At 43.8% G+C, this 23,527-nt stretch overlaps 1 protein-coding gene across 1 annotated transcript; it reads right to left on the bottom strand.

Moving 5' to 3' along the window:
• Positions 1-5,026: 5,026 nt before the first annotated feature.
• On the bottom strand, positions 5,027-21,934 carry POLR3GL (RNA polymerase III subunit G like). Its single transcript, XM_032234431.1, has 8 exons — positions 21,809-21,934; positions 18,446-18,580; positions 15,873-16,002; positions 14,611-14,679; positions 12,728-12,784; positions 11,232-11,305; positions 8,438-8,551; positions 5,027-7,367 (listed from the first exon to the last, which is right to left on the bottom strand). The coding sequence occupies exons 2-8, from the start codon at positions 18,569-18,571 to the stop codon at positions 7,281-7,283; spliced, it is 657 nt and encodes a 218-aa protein (XP_032090322.1). The 5' UTR covers positions 18,572-18,580; positions 21,809-21,934; the 3' UTR covers positions 5,027-7,280.
• Positions 21,935-23,527: the final 1,593 nt, after the last annotated feature.

Below are 23,527 nucleotides of genomic sequence, written 5' to 3'. Positions count from 1 at the left end.
CCTTCTTATCCAACTGCGATAGAAAAACACAACATCAGCAAGAGCTGGAAAAGAGAAAGCGAGGAGGAGAAAAAAACAGAAGTGGGCAAAAGTCCGGCCAACACTTAAATCTCTGGTGAACAACCATAAATCGTCAAAACTTGAGATAATCACGATAAAGACTAGTAGTAATGAAAGAATAATTTACTCAGGAAAAATACTCCAGGTGCCAAAAATGTCCAAGCACATTTAGTATTTAGTATTTTATTGTCACTTATAGGCCGCCCTTTTCCCTGAGGGGACTCAGGGCGGCTTACAACTCATGGGAAGGGGGTGCAAGACAAAACGTAAAATAATATGTGAGTACAAATAATAATAGCAATAAAACACAACATTCATTCAACATTCGGGTGGGGTGTATGAAGATCTTATCCCCAGGCCTGACGGGATAGCCAGGTCTTAAGGGCTGTGCGGAAGCTCTGGACGGTGGTGAGGGTGCGAATCTCCACGGGGAGCTCATTCCAAAGGGTCGGAGCTACTACTGAGAAGGCTCTCCTCCGCGTAGTCGCCAGTCGGCACTGACTGGCGGATGGAACTCGGAGGAGGCCTACTCTGTGCGATCTGATGGGATAGCAGATGGCTTTACTTTGAAGGGCACACGCAGCCAGTCCTCAGGGTTACGACCATAAGTATGTAAGTATGTACAGGTGATGCTGGACTTACAACTATTCGTTTAGTGGCCGTGCGAAGTTACGACGACATTGAAAAAAAGTGACTTACGGTCCTTTTTCACATCCCCATGGGGCAACTGACTCACATTTATGATGGAGGGTCCCGGGATCCCCTTTTGCAACCTTCTGACAAGCAAAGTTTGTGGGGAAGTCAGATTCCCTTAACAACCGGGCTAAGTAACTTATCAACTGCAGTGATTTACTTACCAACCTGGGGCAAGAAAGGTGATAAAATGGGACAAAAGTAATTTAACAACTGCCCCGCTTAACAACGGAAATTTTGTGCTCAAGGTTGGTTGTAAGTTGGCTGTATGAATTTATGTATTTAATGTAATTGATTATTTCCCTTTTCTGAACCATCCATTTCCCTCAAAAGAGAGGACTCTGATCAGTGAACTATCTTACTATCTATCCTCTATATCCATCTATTTATCCTATATTTCTTTCTATTTATTTATTTATATCCATCTATCCTTCCTATCTATCTATCTATCTATCTATCTATCTATCTATCTATCTATCTATCTATCATCTATCTATCTATCTATCTATCTATCTATCTATCTACCTACCTACCTACCTACCTACCTACCTACCTACCTACCTATCTTCTATATCCATCTATCTATCCATCCTCTATATCCAGCTATCTATTTATCTGTCTATATACATACATACACACACACACACACACACACACACACACACACACACACACACATATTGAATGAGCTGGAAGGGATCTTGGAGGTCTTCTAGTCCAGCCCCCTGCTCAAGCAGAACCTACACCATTCCAGACAGGCGACTGTCCAGTCTCTTCTTAAAAACCTCCAGTGACGGAGCAACCACAACCTCTGGTGGCCAGCTGTTCCACTGATTAATTGTCCTCACTGTCAGGAAGTTTCTCCTTCATTCCAGGTGGCTTCTCTCCTTGGTTCCTTTCCTTCTATTGATCCTTGCCTTGCCCTCAGGTGCTTTGGGAAATAAATGGACCCCCTCTTCTTTGTGGCAGCCCCTCAAATACTGGAAGACTGCTCTCATAGCACCCCCTAATTCTGCTTTTCTTTAGACTGGCGAAGCCCCATTCCTGCAACCGTTCTTCATATGTTTTTGTCTCCAGGTCTTTGATATACATCGTGAGGACTATTTGTATTGTATCACGTGATGGTAAATACTTGTTGCTTTGCCAAGCAACCAAATTTTGATTACCTCACCGCAACACTACGCCGGTTGTAAGTGCGAGGATGATTGTTAAGTCCCCCTTTTCCAGTGCCGTCATAACTTCAAACATCTGCTAAACGAATGGCCATTAGGGGAGGACTACCTATAATTGGTTAATTTTATTGTATTAAAACCCAGGAGAAGAGTTGATTTTTAACCATGTTAAGTGTCCAGTCCAGACACAATCATTTGCAGTAACCTTTTAGGCAGGAATTCCTTCTAAATCCCTTTTCAATGTGTTGTCTCAATTGTAAAACTGCTGATGAATGGAACTTTTTAAAACAGCAGCCAAAATTCTCTGGAAACTGGTGGTTTTTGTGTGTGCACGCGCAAGCAGTGCCCCCACCCGTTCACCCTTCTCAAGTTCCCGTTTTGGGTGAGAGGCTTGCTTTGTTGAAATTAGGCTCCCGAGACCATAAGTCACAACTGACTCAGCTCCCCTCAGACACAACTTAACCCCATAGGCTTCCCACAGGCCTGGCGTTGGAAAGTGGAAATCAAGGTCAGAAGGTCAGGAACCAAAGCCCTTCTCCTTCTCCCGTTCATCTTTCTCAAATCAAAAAGAAATCCATTTACTGGGCAGAGAACCAGCTGCAGAAACAGAGTCCTCAGTTTATGACCCTTTTTTCACAACAGCTCAAAGTTATGACGGTGATGAAAAAGTGATTTACACCTGACCCTCGCCCTTGTGATAGTTGCAGTGTTCTCACAGTCACCTCATTGCAGTTTGGGCTCTTGGCAAAACGCTTACACCAACGACATTTGCAGATTTGCAAACCTTTCCCTGCCGGCTTCTGACAGCAATGGGGAAGACAGCAGGAAGTCGGAAGTCACAGCCATATGATACAGGTAGTTCTTGACTTATGACAATCGAGCCCAAAATTTCCATTGCTAAGCAAGACAGTTGTTAAGTGAGCTGTGGCCCATTTTACGACCTTTCTTGCCACAATCATGAAAGGAATCAATGCAATTGTGAAGTTACTAACATGGTTGAGCAAATCTGGCTTCCCCATTGACTTTGCTGGTCAGAAGGTCGCAAAACCACACCTAGAGTCCTGCATCCAGTTTTGGTCCCCACACCATAAAAAAGAGGTTGAGACCCTAGAAAGAGTGCAGAGAAGAGCAACCAGGATGATGAGGGGACTGGAGGCTCAAACAGACGATGGACGGTTGCAGGAACTGGGCCTGGCCAGTCTAGGGAAGAGGAGGACCAGGGGAGACAGGAGAGCATCTTCCAATATTTCAGGGGCTGCCCCAGAGAGGAGGAAGGGGGTCAAGCTGTTCTCCAAAGTCCCTGAAGGCCAGAGGAGGAACAATGGATGGAAAGATCCAAGTAGAGATTCAACCTGGAAATAAGGAGGAAGAACAATCAACCCATGGAACAGAAGTTGCCTTCGGAAGTTGGAGCTTCATCCGTGGAGGCTTTCAAGAGACTGGACTGCCATCTGGTGTAGGGTCTCCTGTTTGGGTGAGGGGTTGGACTAGATGACCTACAAGATCCCTTCCAACTCTGTTAATCTGAATCTATCTAAGATGATTAAAGGCCTAGAGACTAAAATATACAATGAACAGTTGCAGGAACTGGGCCTGGCTAGTCTAGGGAAGAGAAGGCCAGGGGAGACAGGAGAGCATCTTCCAATATTTGAGGGGCTGCCACAGAGAGGAGTTAGGGGGCCAAGCTATTCTCCAAAGGACCCGAAGGCCAGATAAGGAAGAATGGATGGAAGCTGACCAAGGAGAAATTCAACCTGGAAATAAGGAAGAATTTCCTGACAGGGAGAAGAATCAACCGATGGAACAGAAGTTGCCTTCGGAAGTCATGGGAGCTTCATCCCTGGAGACTTTCAAAAAGAGACTGGACTGCCATGTCAAAAATGGTCCAGGGTCTCCTGCTTGGAAGTGGGGGTGGACTAGATGACCTACTTTACTTTACTTTTGCCTTTATTTGTATGCCGCCCTTTTCCCTAAGGGGACTCAGGGCGGCTCACAATTCAAAAGGGATGGGGAAACAATAAACAATACAGTATATTAAAAGAGAAAAACGCAACAATCACACCATTCAAGTGGGGCTATAATCTTAACCCCAGGCCAGCCGGGACAACAAGGTCCCTTCCAACCAATGAAACAGGAATTGCCTTCGGAGGTTGTGGGAGCTTCATTACTGGAAGCTTTCAAGAAGAGACTGGACTCCCATCTGTCAGAAATGGTGTAGGGTCTCCTGTTTGGGGGTGGTGTTGTTGGACTAGATGACCTACAAGGTCCCTTCCAATTCTGTTAATGATTCCATGAAACTACAACCGTCATAAATATGAACCAGTTGCCAAGCATCTGAATTTTGATCATGTGACTGTGGGAGGGGGTGCTGTCGTGTGAAAAAAATGCTCACCATTCCCTTTTTTTCCATGCTGTCGTAACTTCAAATGGTCACTAAACAAAACAGCCGTAGGTCTCCCTCTCTATCTTGTTCATGAGCACAGGTGATTTGGGTAACGGTCACGGCAGACCTGTCACACCTGCTCCAGAAACTCCTGCTCAGCATTTGGGAAGCAGCTTGAGCAGGGGGCTGGACTAGAAGACCTCCAAGGTCCCTTCCAGCTCTATTCTATTCTTCTTGTATTTCCCCTTCAGGAAGCCAGGGAGATCTTGGAGTGGAAAAATCGGGATGGACTGGCCCCCAGTGTCTTGCACACCCACACCTCCACTTGGGCAGGTGGGTAATTTTGAGCTACAAGAGATGGCAAACTCCTCCTATCATTTTATTTCCGGATCAAACATGGCACCCAGAGGCCCCTTTATAACAATATCCAATTTTTGACTTTCTTTTAAAGTCGAAGGAGATTGACACGGGCATCACCCCTACTAATTCCCCCGAATTAAGAACGTTAAGCCCAAAGGCTCATTTCTGCCAAAAGGGGAAGTTGGGGAAACTTGAGATTTAAATTGCAATCCGAAATTTTACAGATACGTTTAAAAGGAGAGAGCCCATGGATGCCAACACGGCCACCCCTTCCCACCCACCCAACCCCCCCCCCTCAATTTGGCACTTTGATGAACTTCAGGATCCAGAAAAGTATCTCAAGTTTGCAGCACAAATTTACGAGGATCCGACAGGCAGTGAAACCTCGAAGAATCACTCCCAACTCTGTCCACAAAATTGGTTTCCTCTTTCTGTTGAGTTGGGGCTAAACCAGCATTTCTCAACCTTGGTGGCTTGAAGAGGGGAGTTCTGGGAGTTGACGTCCACCCATCTTCAAACATTCTTGATGTCCTTCCTGAGGAAGCATAACTCACAGTCTTAGTCCAAAACCCCCTCTTTTATTTAAACGGCTGTGAATTATGGTCATTCACAACCCGTAATGATTCACAGTCGGTGAAGAGTCCGACAGATTTCGGCTAGAGTTGCCACGGTCTTTCAGAGTAATGTTGATAAGCGCCCTTCGACACACACATCCAGCTATGCTCCCGGCCCACCATACACACACACACACACACACAATCAATCAATCCCCACAAACAAGTTAAAACAAGGGAAACAACAATATCGTAGTAAAAGTGGGAACATTCAGTCAACCACAGTCGTACCACACACTCTCCATACAATTAAAAATTACAAATTTATAAAAATTATAAAAATCGCACAATATAGCAATTGATCGAATATAGTCCGAAAAAGCCGAGGAGGGAGTAGTGTCCAAGACCTCCCACACGAGAGCCCAAGGTCCAGGGAGTAATAAAAGAGACATACAATGATAATAATAAAGAGAGGGTCCCACTTCCAGTCCTCTCTCTCATTACTGTAGAAAATCAGTGGGGGGATGAATAGGCAGCCCAGCATGGCAGTAAAATCATAGGCCCCAATTTGCTCCCCAACGATGGTCCAGAGAGAAAGGCCAGGAAATGTCTGGGAGGCAAGTCGGCCACAGGTGGTGAATATAATAGCGAAGGTTGTGGAGCCAGCCATAGGCGATGGCAGGCCAGCAACACCCCTTCCCCCGGGAACAAAAGGACACACGGGAGCCAGGGAAACCCCACGATAAAGGGGGGAGGAAAAAGCCCCGCTCCCAGCTGTACCGCAACACTCCCCATGGTGGCAGCCAGCCAGTAGGCCGTCAGGCTAGCAACCCCACCCTCACCCTCACCCTCATCTTAATCCTAATCTTAACTAAACTAACCCCACCCTATAATTCTAATCTAACCCTACCCTGTCCCTAGCCTGATCCTGCAGCAGCACAGACAGCGGATGGAGGCGTCAGACAACCAAGGGGGTCGGGTCCCCCCAAAACAGTCTCCGATAGCCGTCTCCACGGTAGCCAAGACAGTCTCAGCCAGCTCTTCCAGGCTCCAACAGGCCCCCTCGGCCCCGGGGGTCAGGTAGTCCCAGCCCGCCTTTCGCCACAGATGGCGCAGCAAAATTTGCAAGATGGTTCAACGTCGCCCAGCTACTTGAGCGAGGTCACACCACAAAGACTCCACAGGCGTTCAGTGAACTCTCTCTAATCTCAGTATTCTCTCCTCCTCTGCTTTTCCCCCCCAGTGGGAACCAGAAATAATTTTAAAAGGGGGTTTGAACTGCATCCACACTACGCCCTCTTTTTGCAGAATCCCCCTCTTCCTCCCAGCATTGCCTAAACAATCCAAACTGCCCCACACAGCAGATCCAGCTCTGGGTTAAAGGTGTTTAGATATTCCTCAAAATTTGGAAAGTCTGAGGAGAGGAACTTCCTTTTTTTCTGCTTTGGACCACACGCCACTCAAATCCTGCTGGATCACAGCCTGCTGGTGGGACTGGCTAAGGAGGATGGGTTATGTCATCCAACACAGGCCAAGGAAGATAGGACATGTCATCCAATACAGGCCAAGAAAGATAGGTCAAGTCCTCCAACACAAGATAAGGAAGATAGGTCATGTAATCCAACCCAAGTTGAGAAGGATGGGTCATGTAATCTAATGCAGGCCAAGAAGGATATGTCATGTATTGCAATGCAGCTCACGTAATCCAACACAACCCTATTCCCTCAACTCCAAAGATCATGGTTTATGGGTAGTTTGTTGCCAGGTCCTGGAGAACTTCAGAGCAGCACGGAATCTGCTCCATGTCGTCCCTTTTCGGAGGAAGTCTCCATCATCGGGAGGTAGAATGAGACACCAGCAATATGGAGCACCAATGCCATCCTAAAGCAGGGGTCTGGCTGAGGAATTCTGGGAGTTGAAGTCCACAGGTCTTAAAGTTGCCAAGGTTGAAGACCCCTGATCTACAGACTGGAGACCCCTTTCTAGAGCCCTCAAGGATGAAATCACCAGAAACTTCGCCAGGTGGCCTCTGCAACCGGCCAGCCCACCGGCCAGTCCTCAGTAGATGGCTTCGTCCATATTGTCATCGCTGTCGCCCCCAAAATCTTCCCCGTTGTCAAAATAGGACATGATGTAGTCCGTCTCCTGTAACACAACAATAACAACCACAAGGGAAACAACTGAAATCCAGCATTTTCAGAGCCTGCAAAGAAAAAAACTTATGAAGGTGGATTGGAGATTTAATTTTAAATCCACTTTTGTCAGAAGCTGCAATGAGGTTCCAGGCCGCAAAGCCGCCCACGTTGAGGAAAGTGGCGCAGAATCTGACTCCTCAGCAAGATGGGCAGCATTGAAAGTTTAAAAATAAAGAGAGAATGTAAAGTAAAAAGTAAAATGAAAATATAATGAAATAATGAAAAATAGTAAAATAAAATAAAGTAAAATAAATTTAAAAATTAAATAATAAAACAAAATAATAAAACAGTAAAATATAATAAAATAGAGTAAAATAAAATAAAGAAAATAAAACAAAACAAAATAATTAAACAAATAATAAAATAATAAAATAAAGTAAAAAATAAAATAAAATAAGTGAAATAAGATAATGAAATGATAAAATAAAAATAAAATAATAAAACAATAAAATAAATAATAAAGAAACATAATAAAACAAAAAATAAAATAATAAAATAAATAAAATTAAATGAATGAAATAAAACAATGAAATGATAAAACAGAAATAAAATAATAAAGCAAAATAATAAAACAATAAAATAATGAAAAAAGAGTAAAATAAAAGAAATAATAAAATAAAATAATAAAGCAAAATAATAAAACAAAAAAGAAAATAAAAAATGATAAAAGAAAAAAGAAAATTAAAGAAATAAAATTGTGGGAACTTCATCACTGGAAGCTTTCAAGAAGGGACTGGATTTCCATCTGTCAGAAATGCTGTAGGGTCTCCTGCTTGGGTGGGGGGGTTGGACTAGATGACCTCCAAGGTCCCTTCCAACTCTGTTAATCTGTTCTATTCCTCTAATTCAGTGATTACGTCATCGTTGGCCATTTTAAAATGGATGGACTTCCGCTCCATGCTGGCTGGGGAATTCTTGAAGTCTGCCCACCTCAAAATGGCGGAGACTGGGAAACGCTGCTCCCACTAAAACACAGAAGCAGCCATTTTGAGCCTTCTCCTCTGCTGGGGTTTCTCTTACCTCTTCAAACTCTTCTTCATCATATTCTTCCTCCTCTTCCTCCTTGCCTTCTTCACCCTCCTCCTTCTCCTCTTCCTCTTCCGATGTCACCTCTTCCTCTTTCTTTTCCAGGGTCTAGGAAACAATTAAAACAACTGGATCAAAAGGTTGGCAACTGGCACACATTATTTTAACGTTTGCAGAAGCCTGGGATTGTTTGAGCGCCATTTGAGACCTTCCCAACAAGCAAATCCAGGGGGGTGAGCCACATTCACTTAATGACCAGTGATTTGCTTAACGACCATGGCAAAAAGGTTGTAAAATCAGGCACAGCTCTCTTTTTAACAAATGCCTTGCTTAGCAATGGAAATTCTAGTTCCCAATTCTGGGTGTAAGGCGACCTGTATGCTAAGCCACTAAACACAAGTCAAAACAAACCATAGTTTGATATTGTGGTTAGATGATGGGCAACCCCTGGAAATGGGGAGGATTTTCATCCAGGGAAATGTACGAAAAGAATGTGGAAATACAAGTAGTACTTGACTTATGGCCACCATTTCAGTTGCTGTGAGACAGCAACTGGCGACCACACGGAGGAGAGCCTTTTCTGTTGCTGCTCCGACCCTGTGGAACGAGCTCCCCATGGAGATCCGTACCCTCACCACCATCCAGACCTTCCGCGCAGCCCTCAAGATCTGGCTCTCCCAGCAGGCCTGGGGATAGGCTTCCAATTCACCCGCCCGAGTGTTTGATTGTTGAATGAAAGTTGTGTTTTACTATCTTTTCTTTGTTCACATATTGTTTTGTTTTTGACCTTGCACCCCCCCCCCCCCCCCCCCCTGTGGTTGTAAGCCGCCCTGAGTCCCCTCAGGGAAAAGGGCGGCATATAAATCCCAATAAACCTAAACCTAAACCTAAGTGAATTTTGCCCCATTTTACGACCTTTCTTGTCACAGCTGTTAAGTGAACCACCGCAGGACTTCAGTAAGTTGCGTGGTCGTTAAGTGAAACTGGCTTCCCCACTGACTTTGCTTCGCCAAAGGGGATTTATGACTGCGACCGTTGCCAAGGCAGTTGCCAAATTTTGATCATACGACGATGGGGAAGTTGCTACGGTCGTAACTGTGAAAAATGGCCATAAGTCATTCTTTTCAGTTCCACTGTAATTTTGAAGGTGGCTAAAGGAATTGTTGTGTGTAGAAGACTAGCAGTATGAGAAGAAGAACCTGTATGAGAAGTGGGTTGGACTAGATGACCTCCAAGGTTCCTTCCAACTCTGTTATTCTGTAAGGATCTCCTGCTTGAGCAAAGGGGTTGGAATAGATGACCTCCAAGGTCCCTTCCAACTCTGTTATTCTGTAAGGATCTCCTGTTTGAGCAAAGGGGTTGGAATAGAAGACCTCTAAGGTCCCTTCCAACTCTGTTATTCTGTAAGGAGCTCCTGCTTGAGCAAAGGGGTTGGAATAGATGACCTCCAAGGTCCCTTCCAACTCTGTTATTCTGTAAGGATCTCCTGCTTGAGCAAAGAGGTTGGAATAGATGACCTCCAAGGTCCCTTCCAACTCTGTTATTCTGTAAGGATCTCCTGCTTGAGCAAAGGGGTTGGAACAGATGACCTCCAAGGTTCCTTCCAACTCTGTAATTCTGTAAGGATCTCCTGTTTGAGCAAAGGGGTTGGAACAGATGACCTCCAAGGTCCCTTCCAACTGTTATTCTGTAAGGATCTCCTGTTTGAGCAAAGGGGTTGGAACAGATGACCTCCAAGGTCCCTTCCAACTCTGTTATTCTGTAAGGGTCTCCTGTTTGAGCAAAGGGGTTGGAATAGATGACCTCCAAGGTCCCTTCCAACTCTGTTATTCTGTAAGGGTCTCCTGTTTGAGCAAAGGGGTTGGAATAGATGACCTCAAAGGTCCCTTCCAACTGTTATTCTGTAAGGATCTCCTGTTTGAGCAAAGGGGCTGGAATAGATGACCTCCAAGGTCCCTTCCAACTCTGTTATTCTGTAAGGGTCTCCTGCTTGAGCAAAGGGGTTGGAATAGATGACCTCCAAGGTCCCTTCCAACTCTGTTATTCTGTAAGGGTCTCCTGTTTGAGCAAAGGGGTTGGACTAGAAGACCTCCAAGGTCCCTTCCAACTGTTATTCTGTAAGGATCTCCTGTTTGAGCAAAGGGGTTGGAACAGATGACCTCCAAGGTCCCTTCCAACTCTGTTATTCTGTAAGGGTCTCCTGTTTGAGCAAAGGGGTTGGAATAGATGACCTCCAAGGTCCCTTCCAACTCTGTTATTCTGTAAGGGTCTCCTGTTTGAGCAAAGGGGTTGGAACAGATGACCTCCAAGGTCCCTTCCAACTGTTATTCTGTAAGGATCTCCTGTTTGAGCAAAGGGGTTGGAACAGATGACCTCCAAGGTCCCTTCCAACTCTGTTATTCTGTAAGGGTCTCCTGTTTGAGCAAAGGGGTTGGAATAGATGACCTCAAAGGTCCCTTCCAACTGTTATTCTGTAAGGATCTCCTGTTTGAGCAAAGGGGCTGGAATAGATGACCTCCAAGGTCCCTTCCAACTCTGTTATTCTGTAAGGGTCTCCTGCTTGAGCAAAGGGGTTGGAATAGATGACCTCAAAGGTCCCTTCCAACTGTTATTCTGTAAGGATCTCCTGTTTGAGCAAAGGGGTTGGAACAGATGACCTCCAAGGTCCCTTCCAACTCTTGTTAATCTATAAAGATTCAACTTGAAAATAAAGGGGGGGGGAACCTTATTCCGTCCCAGCCCGTTTTTCTTTTCTTTTCTGGGAAGCCCTGCAGGACACCTGCCTTACCTCCAACTTCTTGATGGCTTCCTCCTTGTCTGCGGGCACTTTGGTTTTCTCCTTGGGAACTGGGGCTGCCGGCCCTGTGCCAGAAAAAAAACAGAAAAGCTGATTATCCTGGCCAGCCACTTTCTTGGGTCTGTTTTTGGCCAGGCTACAATCAAGGAGCCGATTCATAGAAAAGCAAAACTCTTTAGATATCAGTTGCGGGTACCCTGCAGGCTGAAAGAGGCACAAAATACAAAATAATAGATTTGAAAGGGACCTTGGAGGCCTTCTAGTCCAACCCCCCTGCTCTAGTATTGCTTGTACCCTTAAGATTTATATTGATATTGTTTCCTGATTGCTTATTTGTACCCTCTGACTATCATTATGCGTTGTCCCTTATGATTCTTGACAAATGTATCTTGTCTTTTTATGTACACTGAGAGTATCTGCACCAAAGACAAATTCCTTGTGTGTCCAATCAACACTTGGCCAATAAATAATTCTATTCTATTCCATTCCATTCTATTCTATATTTATTCCATTCCATTCCTTTCTTTTCTATTGTATTTTTATTCCATTCCATTCTATATTTATTCCATTCCATTATTTTCTTTTCTTTTTTTCTTTTCTTTACTATTCTATTCTATATTTATTCCATTCTATTTCATTCCATTCCATTCTATTCTATTTTTATTCTATTCTATTCTATATTTATTCCATTCCATTCTATTCTATTTTTATTCTATTCTATTCTATATTTATTCCATTCCATTCCATTCTATTCTGTGGCAGCCCCTCAAATACTGGAAGACTGCTATCGTGCCACCCCTAATTTTTCTTTTCTTCAGACTAGCCAAAACCAAATCCTGCAGCCGTTCTTCATATGTTCTAGTCTCCAGGTGCTTTGGAGAATAGCTTGACCCCCTAACTCCTCTCTGGGGCAGCCCCTCAAATATTGGAAGATGCTCTCCTGTCTCCCCTGGTCCTTCTCTTCTCTCAACTAGCCAGGCCCAGTTCCTGCAACCATTCATCGGGTGTTTGAGCCTCCAGTCCCCTCATCGCCCTGGTTGCTCTTTCTAGAGTCTCAATCTCTTTTTTAACAGTGTGATAACGAAACCTGTAGTATTCTAGGTGTAATCTTACTAAGGCTTTATAAAGCGGCACTAATACTTCTAACACTAACTGAAGTGATTCACTTAACAACCACAGCAAAAAACACCGTAAAATCAGCTGCTGATCGCTTCACGAGCAAATCGCTTAGCCACAGACACTTCAGTCGCAAACGGTGGTCATACGTTGAGGACACTGAACTGTTTATTCAAAAATTAAAGATGGAAATTGGATGTTTCCCATCATTATTAGCTGCATACCCTACCCACCAAAAACAGCCTGGAATCGAACAGGCAAACTTTGCTCCCATTAGTGAGATTTTCCTTCAGGAAAGAAGTGGGGCCACCTTTCCTGATACAGAGGTTTGGGAAGATTATATTTCCTCCACCGATAATAAAATGACTTACTTTGTTTTCGAGTCTTCTTCACCCGAATTTTTAGTTCCGGAGGGAGCTGCTTCCAATCTGCAGAGATCAGCAAAGATTTAATCGAAAAAATTAAAATTTAGCAACTTGGGCCCCAAAGTGCTCTGGTGGGATTTTAAAGAAATAAATAATGAGGGACTCTCTATCTCTTGGGCAAAATTTAGAGCAGGGAGGCCCACTTTGGGCAACTTTAAAACATGTGGACTTCAATTCCCAGAATTCCCCAGCCAAAATGATTTAGAGGTGATTGTTAATCCTTCCCCGAGATTAAGGAGAAAAAAATCCAGATTTGGCTCCTGTGCCTTTAGTATTTAGTACAGTAGTCCTTGGCTTATAACAATTCGTCTAGTGACTGTTTGAGGTTACGTCACTGAAAAAAGGGACTTATGACTATTTTTCGCATGTAGCATCCTATTGTCATGTGATCAAAACTCAAGACAGTTGCGCCGAAATAGACAGACTCACAAAAGAGCTAAAAGACAAAGTCAAATCCAAGTACTTAGTGTGGGATGTATGCTATGTCAAAGAATCTGTTTTTCCCAAATATGGGAGGGAGCACACTGCTTCCCTTTTGCCTTTCAGCTCCACCCAAGGAGCCTTCCAGGCAGACAAACCATTTTTGTGTTGCATTTGTGCTAATAAATAAATGAAGAGAGACTAGTATAGATCTATTTCAAGATCTATTTCATCAGCCAGCCATACCCTTACTGGGATTTGAACCTGGGCTGTTTTTACATGTTAGGCAATTGTATTAGCCTCTAAGCCACAAGCTCTCCTCCCTTATCAGCTGAGCCAAAGAAATAAGTAAGTATTATGTCAAAGGGATGCCCAAATATGGGAGGGAGCCTATTGCTTCCCTTTTGCCGGGAGCTGAAAGGCAAAAGGGAATAGCAGTAGCAATAGCAATAGCAGTAGATTTATATACCGCTTCATAGGCCTTTCAGGCCTCTCTAAGCGGTTTACAGAGAGTCAGCATATTGCCCCCAACAATCTGGGTCCTCATTTTACCCACCTCGGAAGGATGGAAGGCTGAGTCAACCCTGAGCCGGTGAGATTTGAACCGCTGACCTGCTGATCTAGCAGTAGCCTGCAGTGCTGCATTTAACCACTGCGCCACCTTGGCTCTTGGGAAGCAGTATGTTTCCTCCCATATTTGGGCACACCAGTTGCTTTGACTAAACACTTAATCATTTCCTTGGCTCAGCAGATAAGGGAGGAGAGCTTGTGGCTTAGAGGTTAATACAACTGCCTAATATATAAAAATCAGCCCAGGTTCAAATCCCAGCAAGGGTATGGCTAGCTGATGAGAGCTAAATAGCTTGAAATAGATCTATACTAGTCTCCCTTCATTTTTTATCAGCACAAATGCAACAGACATACACACACACACACAGACATACCTATAGAGAACTATATAAGATGATAGATAGATAGATAGATAGATAGATAGATAGATAGATAGATAGATAGATAGATAGATAGATAGGAGAAACACAATGGATATTTAAAAAGATGTAGAAGTGTTACAAAGATGATATAAATGCATAATAAAAAAAAACTCAAAGACACTTGACAACTGACTCTTATTTATGACGCTTGCAGTGCCCTGGGGGGGGGTGTCACGTGACCTCCTTTTGCGACTTCCTGACAATCAAGGTCAATGAGGAAGCCCGATTCACTTAACAACCGTGTTACTAACTTAACAACTGCAGTGATTCCCTTAACAGCTACGGCAAGAAAGGTTGCAAAATGAGACAAAACTCACGTAACAAATGTTTCCCTTAGCAATGGCAATTTTGGGCGTAGGTCGAGGACTGCCTGTACAAGAATCCCCAAGAAATCAAAACCTTTCTTCTCGCCCTCACCTGGATTCCACTCCATGGGGTTGTCAGTCGGGCCCGCCATCTGATACTTGTCGGAATAGCGCTCAATATCTGGAGAAATTAAAAATTCGGGAATTAGCGATGCCCTCTTTAAATAACGGAGGGTGAGAAGGTGGAGGAAGGGAGCAGGCAGAGATGGCGGGCAGGGTTAAACCCGTCATTAGTTGGGGATCACGGCGCAATCACAAAAGTCCCGAGTCGCAGCACCTTCCCCGCGAATTCAGCTGACCCTTCTCTAGCGCCAATTTAGGCGCTTGACCATTAGCGGACCAGATCCTTGTGTGTGGCATCTGCAGATGTTTTGAATGATGGGGAAACTAGCAGGTAGAAAAGAAAAGGAATTGAAGACAAAAAGAAAAGTTAGAGAAAAATTCCCATGCCAACAATTCAATGACGTCACAGAAGCTCAGCCAATCACGGGGCAGAAATTATTTCAAGGCCTTCATGGTTTGAGGCTTGATGCCACTCCAATGGCAGAAAGTGAAGAGGAACGAAAGAGCCTCTTGATGCAGGTGAAGGAGGAGAGTGCAAAAGTTGGCTTGGAACTCAACATTAAGAAAACTAAGACCATGGCATCCGGCCCTCTCAATTCCTGGCCAATAGATGGGGAAGAAATGGAGGGAGTGGCAGATTTTATTTTCCTGGGCTCCAGGATCACCGCAGATGGGGACGGCAGCCAAGGAATTAAAAGAGGTTTGTTCCTGGGGAGGAAAGCGACAGAAAATCTAGACAGCGTCCTAAAAAGCAGAGACATCTCCCTGCCAATCAAAAGTGCCTCTAGTCAAGGCGATGGTTTCCCCAGTTGCCATGGATGGCTGTGAAGGTTGGACCACAAGGAAGGCTGAAGAATGGAGGCCTTTGAACTCTGGTGCTGGAGAAGAAGACTCCTGCATTGAGTCCCTTGGACTGCAAGGCCATCCAACCGGTCAGTCCTAGAGGAGATCCACCCTGGCTGCTCTTTAGAAGGCCAGATCCTGAAGAGGAAACTCCAATACTTTGGCCACCTGATGAGAAGGAAGAAGGACTCCCTGGAGAAGAGCCTCATGCTGGGAAGGATGGAGGGCAGAAGAAGAAGAAGGGGATGGCGGAGAAGGAGGGGGCTGGATGGAGTCACCAAAACAGTCGGCTTAAATGGACTCCAGGGGATGGGAGAGGACAGGAAGGCCTGGAGGAACATGGTCCATGGGGTCGGACACAACTTCGCAACTAACAACAACAACACGGTTTTCTCAGCCACTCGATACCTTTTTTGGGGGCCAAAGGCTTGATGAAATACGGCAGGTTCTTCATGGCCCCCCTCAATTCCTGCTTCAGGGCCAGCATGTATTCCACCTCCTCTCCAGCCAGCAACGGAAGCGGTTTATATTCCAGCGGCTACAGAAACAAGCCAGTTTAAGAAAGAACATGAGAATGCATTGGCTCCCTTCCCACAACGCGTTTCATCAGGCTATTAAATTAGCAATTTTTTCTGGATAGGTTTAACACCCTGAAGCAGCAACAGCCTGACAGGTGAGTTCCTGCAATCTAAAGGTAAAGGTTCCCCTCGCACATATGTGCAAGTTGTTCCCGACTCCAGGGGGTGCTGCTCATCTCCTTTTCAAAGCTGAAGAGCCAGCGCTGTCCGAAGATGTCTCTGTGGTCATGTGGCCGGCATGACTCAACAACGAAGGCGCACGGAACACTGTTATATCTTCCCACCAAAGGTGGTCCCTATTTTTCTACTTGCATTTTTTAACGTGCTTTCGAACTGCTAGGTTGGCAGAAGCTGGGACAAGTAACGGGAGCTCACTTCATTACGCGGCGCTGGGGATTCGAACCGCCGAACTGCAGATCTTTCTGATCGACAAGCTCAACGTCTTAGCCACTGAGCCCTGCTATCTGGTAAGCCACAATTAACAAACCACAGATGCTTCATGTGTTGTGGGAATGCAGCCAGTACCCCTTTCACTGATTCAAGAAAGGGGGTTGCAGCAGCCCAGCCTTAAACATTGAGCTTGGGCTGGCTACAGATACAACCATTGGAAAAAAGTGATTTTTGACCGTTTTCCATTCTGCATGGTCACGTAATCAAAAAAATAATTTTCAGCCTATTTAGAAATAGAATAGTAGAATGATATGATCCAGTAGAAAGAAATATTGTTAACAAGGTTAACACTTTAATTAAAATGTGTGGGAATCATATTAAGAACCTAAAATGTGTTAAATCATTATTATATATTTTATAATAATTTTATTATATTTTTTTATTTTATATTGATTATATAAAACTTGAAATCTGGAACTTGAAGATTCATATTGTTAACGGAAAATAGATGGAAAAGCAATGATAGATTGTTTATTTTTAAAGGGAAAGAAAAATCATATTGTTTGCACATGTTTAAAAAACTAGAAATTTGGAAAATAGGAGAAGCAAAGTAATACGGCTAAAATTGGAAATAATGGAAATATGTAAAATGAATTATGTCTTTTGGTGGGAATGTTAAAGGGAGAATTCGGATAATGCTCTGTTCACAAAAGAATTTTTATTATGTAACAAAAATAAATAAAAAATCTTTTTAAAAAAATCAGCTTGTAAGAGGCATATCGAGTCTGGGCGTATAGCTATGTCTTAAGGACCTTTAAAAAGTCCAAACAAAAATTCAAACTCATGACCCACCACAAAAAGGAAAATTTAAAGGGACTCAATGGTTTTCCATGGGTACTGAAATATACTCAAAACTCTCCCAAAGTCTTCCTATGAAGACAAAAACGGATGGAATTACCTTTATGTTGAAATGACAAAGATCGTTCAGTGATATTGGTTTTTAATAGAGATTGTCCTCGAGTTATGACTGTTTTGTTCAGTGACCATTTAATGTTACAACCCGTGCTGAAGAAAGGGAGTTAAGATGGTCCCGGAAGTTTGATAAAACTTTCTGAAAAGCCGTGGCCATTGTTAGTTTTTGATTAAGTGTCCAAAGTCTTTCCCATTTAGCCAATTCCACATTATAACCAAATTTTTTTCGCCCAGGCGACGTTTATTTGATATGTTCTTCCTCAAATTTATATCCCAACAGAAATCTGTACAGTGCTTTGATCAACCTATCTTCTGTCTGTATCAGATGTTCTACAGATGGCATCTTCCCCCAGCACGGTTCTCCAAAAGGTTTAGAAATTTGGCCCCAAATTGTGGGAAGTGGGGGAAAAAAGAAAAAAAAACCACCAGGCACCTTTTATCATATGTGGTGGACATGCAATGAAGCAAAAAGATATTGGAAAAATCATAGCATCGTGGTTGGAACAAATGGTGGGAGATCAAATTTTGTTTGAACCATAAATTTTTCTCCTAGGCATAATACCGGGGGAGTATAAGAAAGATGTGCTTTATCTAATTATACATGTACTAACTGTGGCGCGTTAAACTTATGCGCAGTATTGGAAAAAAGAAAATATCCCATCAGTTAGACATCATTAGGAAAATTTGGGCCTGTGCAGAAGCAGATAGGCTCACCCTCGAATTAAAAAATAAAGGGGAATCTGAATATTATGAAGTTTAGAATAGATTTTATTATTGGTATAAGACAAGAAGACTGGAAAAATTGGAAATCATGTGATTGGATAGAAGGATAGATAATGTACTAAGCAGGCTAATAGCTATTGGATGGGATTATCTGTATATAATGTGACTGTATGGTCATTACGACTTCACTATGCTGCAGTGTTTTAAATGCAAAAACAATAAAATATATATATATTTTTAAAAGGACAATGAAGGGGAAAAAATTGGGGGGGGGGGGGGGGGCATTCAAGGAAATCCGAAGGACACCGAGCAACTCACAGGGAAGAGGGGTGATGGCTTCAGGGTGGGAGGGGGCAATGCCTCCCCCTTCCCGATGCCCACCGCCTCAACATTGAAGGTCATATGGCCACCCCGGCCCCTTCCTCTTCCTCCTCTTCCAGCCATGAGGAGACCCTGGGGGGGGGGGAAACATTAAAAAGATTACAAAAAGACAAGAAACCCCCAAATAGCTATACATCTAAGCCAGTGCTTCTCAACCTTGGCAACTTGAAGATGTCTGGACTTCAACTCCCAGAATTCCCCAGTTGAAGTCCGGACATCTTCAAGTTGCCAAGGTTGAGAAACACTGATTTATGCATTTGTATGCTGCTTGTGTTATTCTTACATTTGCTGGCTGGGGAATTCTGGGAGTTAAAGTCCGGACATCTTCAAGTTGCCTAGGTTGAGAAACACTGATCTAAGCTGTACATTAAACTGTAATTAGGAATGGATAGAAACGTATTTGAATAACAAATGGCTATGTTAGTACTGTCAAAAAGGAGTGCGATTTATACAAAATCATTGTTTTTTTAAAGGTATTTGTATTTTCAAGTTTTAAATTTTCAATAAAGGTTTAAAAATTGGAAAAAAAAATAGAATTTCAGCTGCTTGGCAACTGACTCATATTTATGACGGCCGCAGTGTCCCTGGGTCACGTTTTCCCCGTTTTGTGACCTTCTGACCGGCAATGACGAAGTCAGAATCACTTAACAACCAGGTTGCAAATTTAACAACCGCAGTGATTCGCTTAACAACCGTGGCAAGAAAGGTCATAAAATGGGACAAAACTCACTTAACAACTGTCAGAAATTTTGAGCTGTATTGTGGTCGTAAGTCGAGGACTACCTATGTTCAATTACGGCATTATTATTTGTATTATTTATAGTATCATTTGTATTGTCCCATTCAGACGTTACTAAATGCAGACGTTTGTTGATCTGGGTTTACATAGGTCATGAGAACACAGCCAGGGTAGGGGGGTGGGGGGGGCTGCATCTTCCTCACCACTGCTGCTCATGGCTCTCCCCTCTTTTAGGGTCCCAGAAACTAGGCCTAAGCGACTGCAGCTAGAAATACAGTTGTTCAATGCAATCTATGTGATTGCATACCTATGCTATAGGTAAATGTAAAGGTTCCCCTCGCACATCTGTGCTGGTCATCCCCGACTGTAGGGGGCGGTACTCATCTCTGTTTCAAAGCCGAAGAGCCAGCGCTGACCAAAGACATCTCCGTGGTCATATGGCCGGCATGACTCTACGCCGAAAGCGCATGGAACGCTGTTTCCTTCCCACCAAAGGTGGTTCCTATTTTTCTACTTGCATTTTTACATGCTTTCAAACTGCTAAATTGGCAGAAGCTGGGACAAGTAACGGGAGCTCACTCCCTTATGTGGCGCTGGGGATTCGAACCACTGAACTGCCGACCTTTCTGATTGACAAGCTCAGCATCGTAGCCACTGAGCCCCCTAGTTATATCAGGCTGCAAACATGCAACCCACCACCTGAAGACGCAGCAGCACCTGCAAGACAGGAATCATACTTGAACAAAATCAGTTGGCTGACAAGAGAAAAAACCATTTAAAAGAGGGGGTTTTCCCCCCAAACTTGGCCATTTTTAAGATGCATGGACTTCAACTCCCAGAATTCCCCAGGGAGCATGCCTTGGCAAGACTAAGAGGGGCATGGAAGGTATTTCAATTTGCTGTGATCTTCTTCCACCTTGATAATAGCAGGAAGAGCCATTCTAGAAATAGACTCCCTCCAAGTTAAAAGCTAGGTCTGCGAGCAAAAAAAAAAAAAGATTTAAAACACTCACACACACCCAGTTTTTCAAACTTGGCCACCTTAAGATGGGTGAACGTCCATCCCCCTTAACTTGGCCAAGTTGGGAGAAACTCCAATTCAACCTGTCCTTATTTATCAAATTTATATAGCCACCCCTAGGGGGCGCAGCACACAGCAATAGATAAAGACAAAAATGGCAAATACTATAAATATAACAGCAATGTAAAATTATATCAGTGGAGGTTTTCAAGAAGGGACTGTGGACAGCCATTTTTCTGGGATGATATAGATTATAGTGTCCTGCTTGAGCAGTGGGTTGACTAGAAGACCTCCAAGGTTCCTTCCAACTCTGTTAATCTGATGAATAGAAAGGAATAGAATATAAATAGGAATAGAATATAGAATAGAATATAGACTACAGAATAGAATATAAATTAGAATAGAATAGAATGTAGAAGAATATAAATAGGAATAGAAAATAGAATATAGAATATAAAAAGGAAAAGAGTATAGACTACAGAATAGAATATAAATAGGAATAGAATAGAATATAGAATAGAATAGAATATAAATAGGAATAGAATAGAATATAGAATAGAATAAAATTCTTTATTGGCCAAGTGTGACTGGACGCACAAGGAATTTGTCTTTGGTGCATATGCTCTCTGTACATAAAGAAAAATAGAATAGAATAAATTCATCATAAGCTATTCATAATCATAAAGTTAAACACAAAGAGCTACAAATTGTAATATATTATTTTATCTGTTCCTCTATTATTTGTTTTTTAAATTATTATTGCTTTTAATGTTTTTATTTCTAATGCTGGTCTGTGACCAGAATAAAAATTGAATTTAGGCAATAAAAAAACCCATAATAAAGATGCATAATAAACCCAGAATCCCAAGTGAAGGGAGAATCAGAACAACAAAATAAGAGTTGGAAGGGACCTTAGAGGTCCTCTAGTCCAACTGCTGTACAAGCAGGAGAACCTATACCGGTATCATTCCAGACAAATGAGTGTTCAGTCTCTTCTTGAAAGCCTCCAGGGATGAAGCTCCCACAACTCTGAAGGCAACTTCTGTCCCATGGGTTGATGGTTCTCCCTGTCAGAAAATTCCTCCTTATTTCCAGATTGAATCGCTCCTTTGTCAGTTTCCATCCATTCTTCCTTCTCTGGCCTTCGGGGGCTTTGGAGAATAGCTTGACCATCTCATGGTTGCCCCAAAGGTGCTTTTTCAAGAGGCAACTGGACTTCCATTCCTTACCATCCAGTCAAAGCTGAAGAAGCTCCTTGGATGAGAAGTGAAACCTCTTCAAAGAAAAACCGGGAAGTCCAGTTGCCTTCTGAAAAAGCTAGCTGGCTGTTGCTGTTGTTATTACGCTTTAACAGACTTGGAACGGTCCTTGGGGATCATCTAGTCCAACCCCCTTGCCCAAACAGGAGACCCTACATCATTTCTTACAGATAACAGATTTAACCGAGTTGGAAGGGGCCTTGGGGGTCATCTAGTCCAACCCCCAGGCCAAGCAGGAGACCCTACTGCTATTTTTGACAAATGGCAGTCCCGAACCTTACCTGCTCCGACCCAGCAGAAGGACTTCCGAGCGCGCGTGTCTCCCTTCGATCCCGGCCCGCCGCGAAGCGAAGGCGCCCCAAAAGCCGGATACTCCACGTTCGAAAGGGCGGAGCCTCTGGCTTGGGCAGCCAGTGAGAGAGCGGCGAGAGCGCTCAGGTTCGATACACGCAACTTTCGAAAGAACCTTGGCAGCCAATCAGGGAGTGGGGGCGGGGAAAGGGGCGCGCCCTGGGTTGCTGTTGAAAACAAGGGGAGAGAAGGCGGGCTGTTTGTATAATAGGCAGGAGCCGCTAAGCCCCTCCGCGGCCCTTTCAGCTCCCATCATCCACAGCCTCGGTCCTTGTTTTGCGTGGTGGTGTTATAAGCAAGGGGAAATCAAATAGATATAAAATAAGGGCCTGTTGTATAGGCGTTTTCGTTTATCTTCGTGAGTTTATAACAACTTTACGACTTGTGGACTTCAACTCCCAGAATTCCTGAGCCAGCATAGCTTAGCTCTGCCAGCTCAGGAATTCTGGGAGTTGAAGTCCACAAGTCGTAATGGTGTTATAGTTGGCTCAGCTCTGTTGGCTCAGGAATTCTGGGAGTTGAAGTCCACAAGTCGTAAAGGTGTTATAGTTGGCTCAGCTCTGTTGGCTCAGGAATTCTGGGAGTTGAAGTCCACAAGTCGTAAAGGTGTTATAGTTGGCTCAGCTCTGCCTGCTCAGGAATTCTGGGAGTTGAAGTTCACAAGTCGTAAAGTTGCTATAGTTACCCCTCCCTCCCCTTAGATAATCGCAATTGTTTCTTTAAGCTCTGCTAGGGGGCATCCTGAGGCATCCTTTGCTGTTCAGAAAAAACTCAGTGGAGATGGAGTAGGAGAATGGGATGGGGCACCTTTTGGAAATCCTAGGAAGTCCGTTCATCTGGGTTTAGAGGTTCTAAACCTTTGCCTTGCTGGAAAAGCTGGCCGAGAAAACAACCCAGCCGTGTTCTGTACCAGGGCTGAAACCAAGATCTCTTTAATGATGGCTTAAGGTGTTGGTTTAATTCATTCAACACAGTGCAGCACCACCAGATCTAATGAGTTGTACGAATGCAGTCAATAGGGTTGCCTAGGGGAAGCCAATCGGATATGTTCAGAAAAGCAGGGTCCAGGCAATGCGTTTACGGATTAACAGAGTTGGAAGGGACCTTGGAGGTCATCTAGCCCATCTGTTTATACAACCCAGGTTTATATTAGCTTTTTTGGCGGCAGTTACACACGGCTGGCTCAAAAATCAATAATATCAAGCTTATCAAGAAACCAAGTCTTTCCTATTATCCTGATGAAATAAATGTCCTTCTGGGTTTGGCTCCAAGTGCGGAAAAAGACACTGAGACATGGAGGCTGCTTGGAAAGATGGGTTTATTGTTGGACAGGGCCACATGGCTTGAGTCCTGAACAGAAAAGGTGATCACATGCCTCAATGTTGATTAATTTTCACCCATTGCTTTTTGTCCTGCCTTCTGGTGCTTTGGAGAAGAGCTTGACCCCCTCCTCTCTGTGGCAGCCCCTCAAATAGTGGAAGATTCTATCGTCCTCCCCCCAGTCCTTTTCATCAAATAGGACATACCCAATTTGTGCCATTGGTCTTCATATGTTTTAGCTTCCAGCCTCCTAAAAATCTTGGTTGCTCTTCTCTGCATGTTAAATATTCCAACCTCTTCTGCAGAGCTTCTGTGATGCTCTGGGGCCC

Source organism: Thamnophis elegans, chromosome 17 (genome assembly GCF_009769535.1).
Source record: "Thamnophis elegans isolate rThaEle1 chromosome 17, rThaEle1.pri, whole genome shotgun sequence".
Lineage (NCBI taxonomy): Eukaryota > Metazoa > Chordata > Lepidosauria > Squamata > Colubridae > Thamnophis > Thamnophis elegans.
This window is presented reverse-complemented; position numbering and strand designations above follow the sequence as displayed.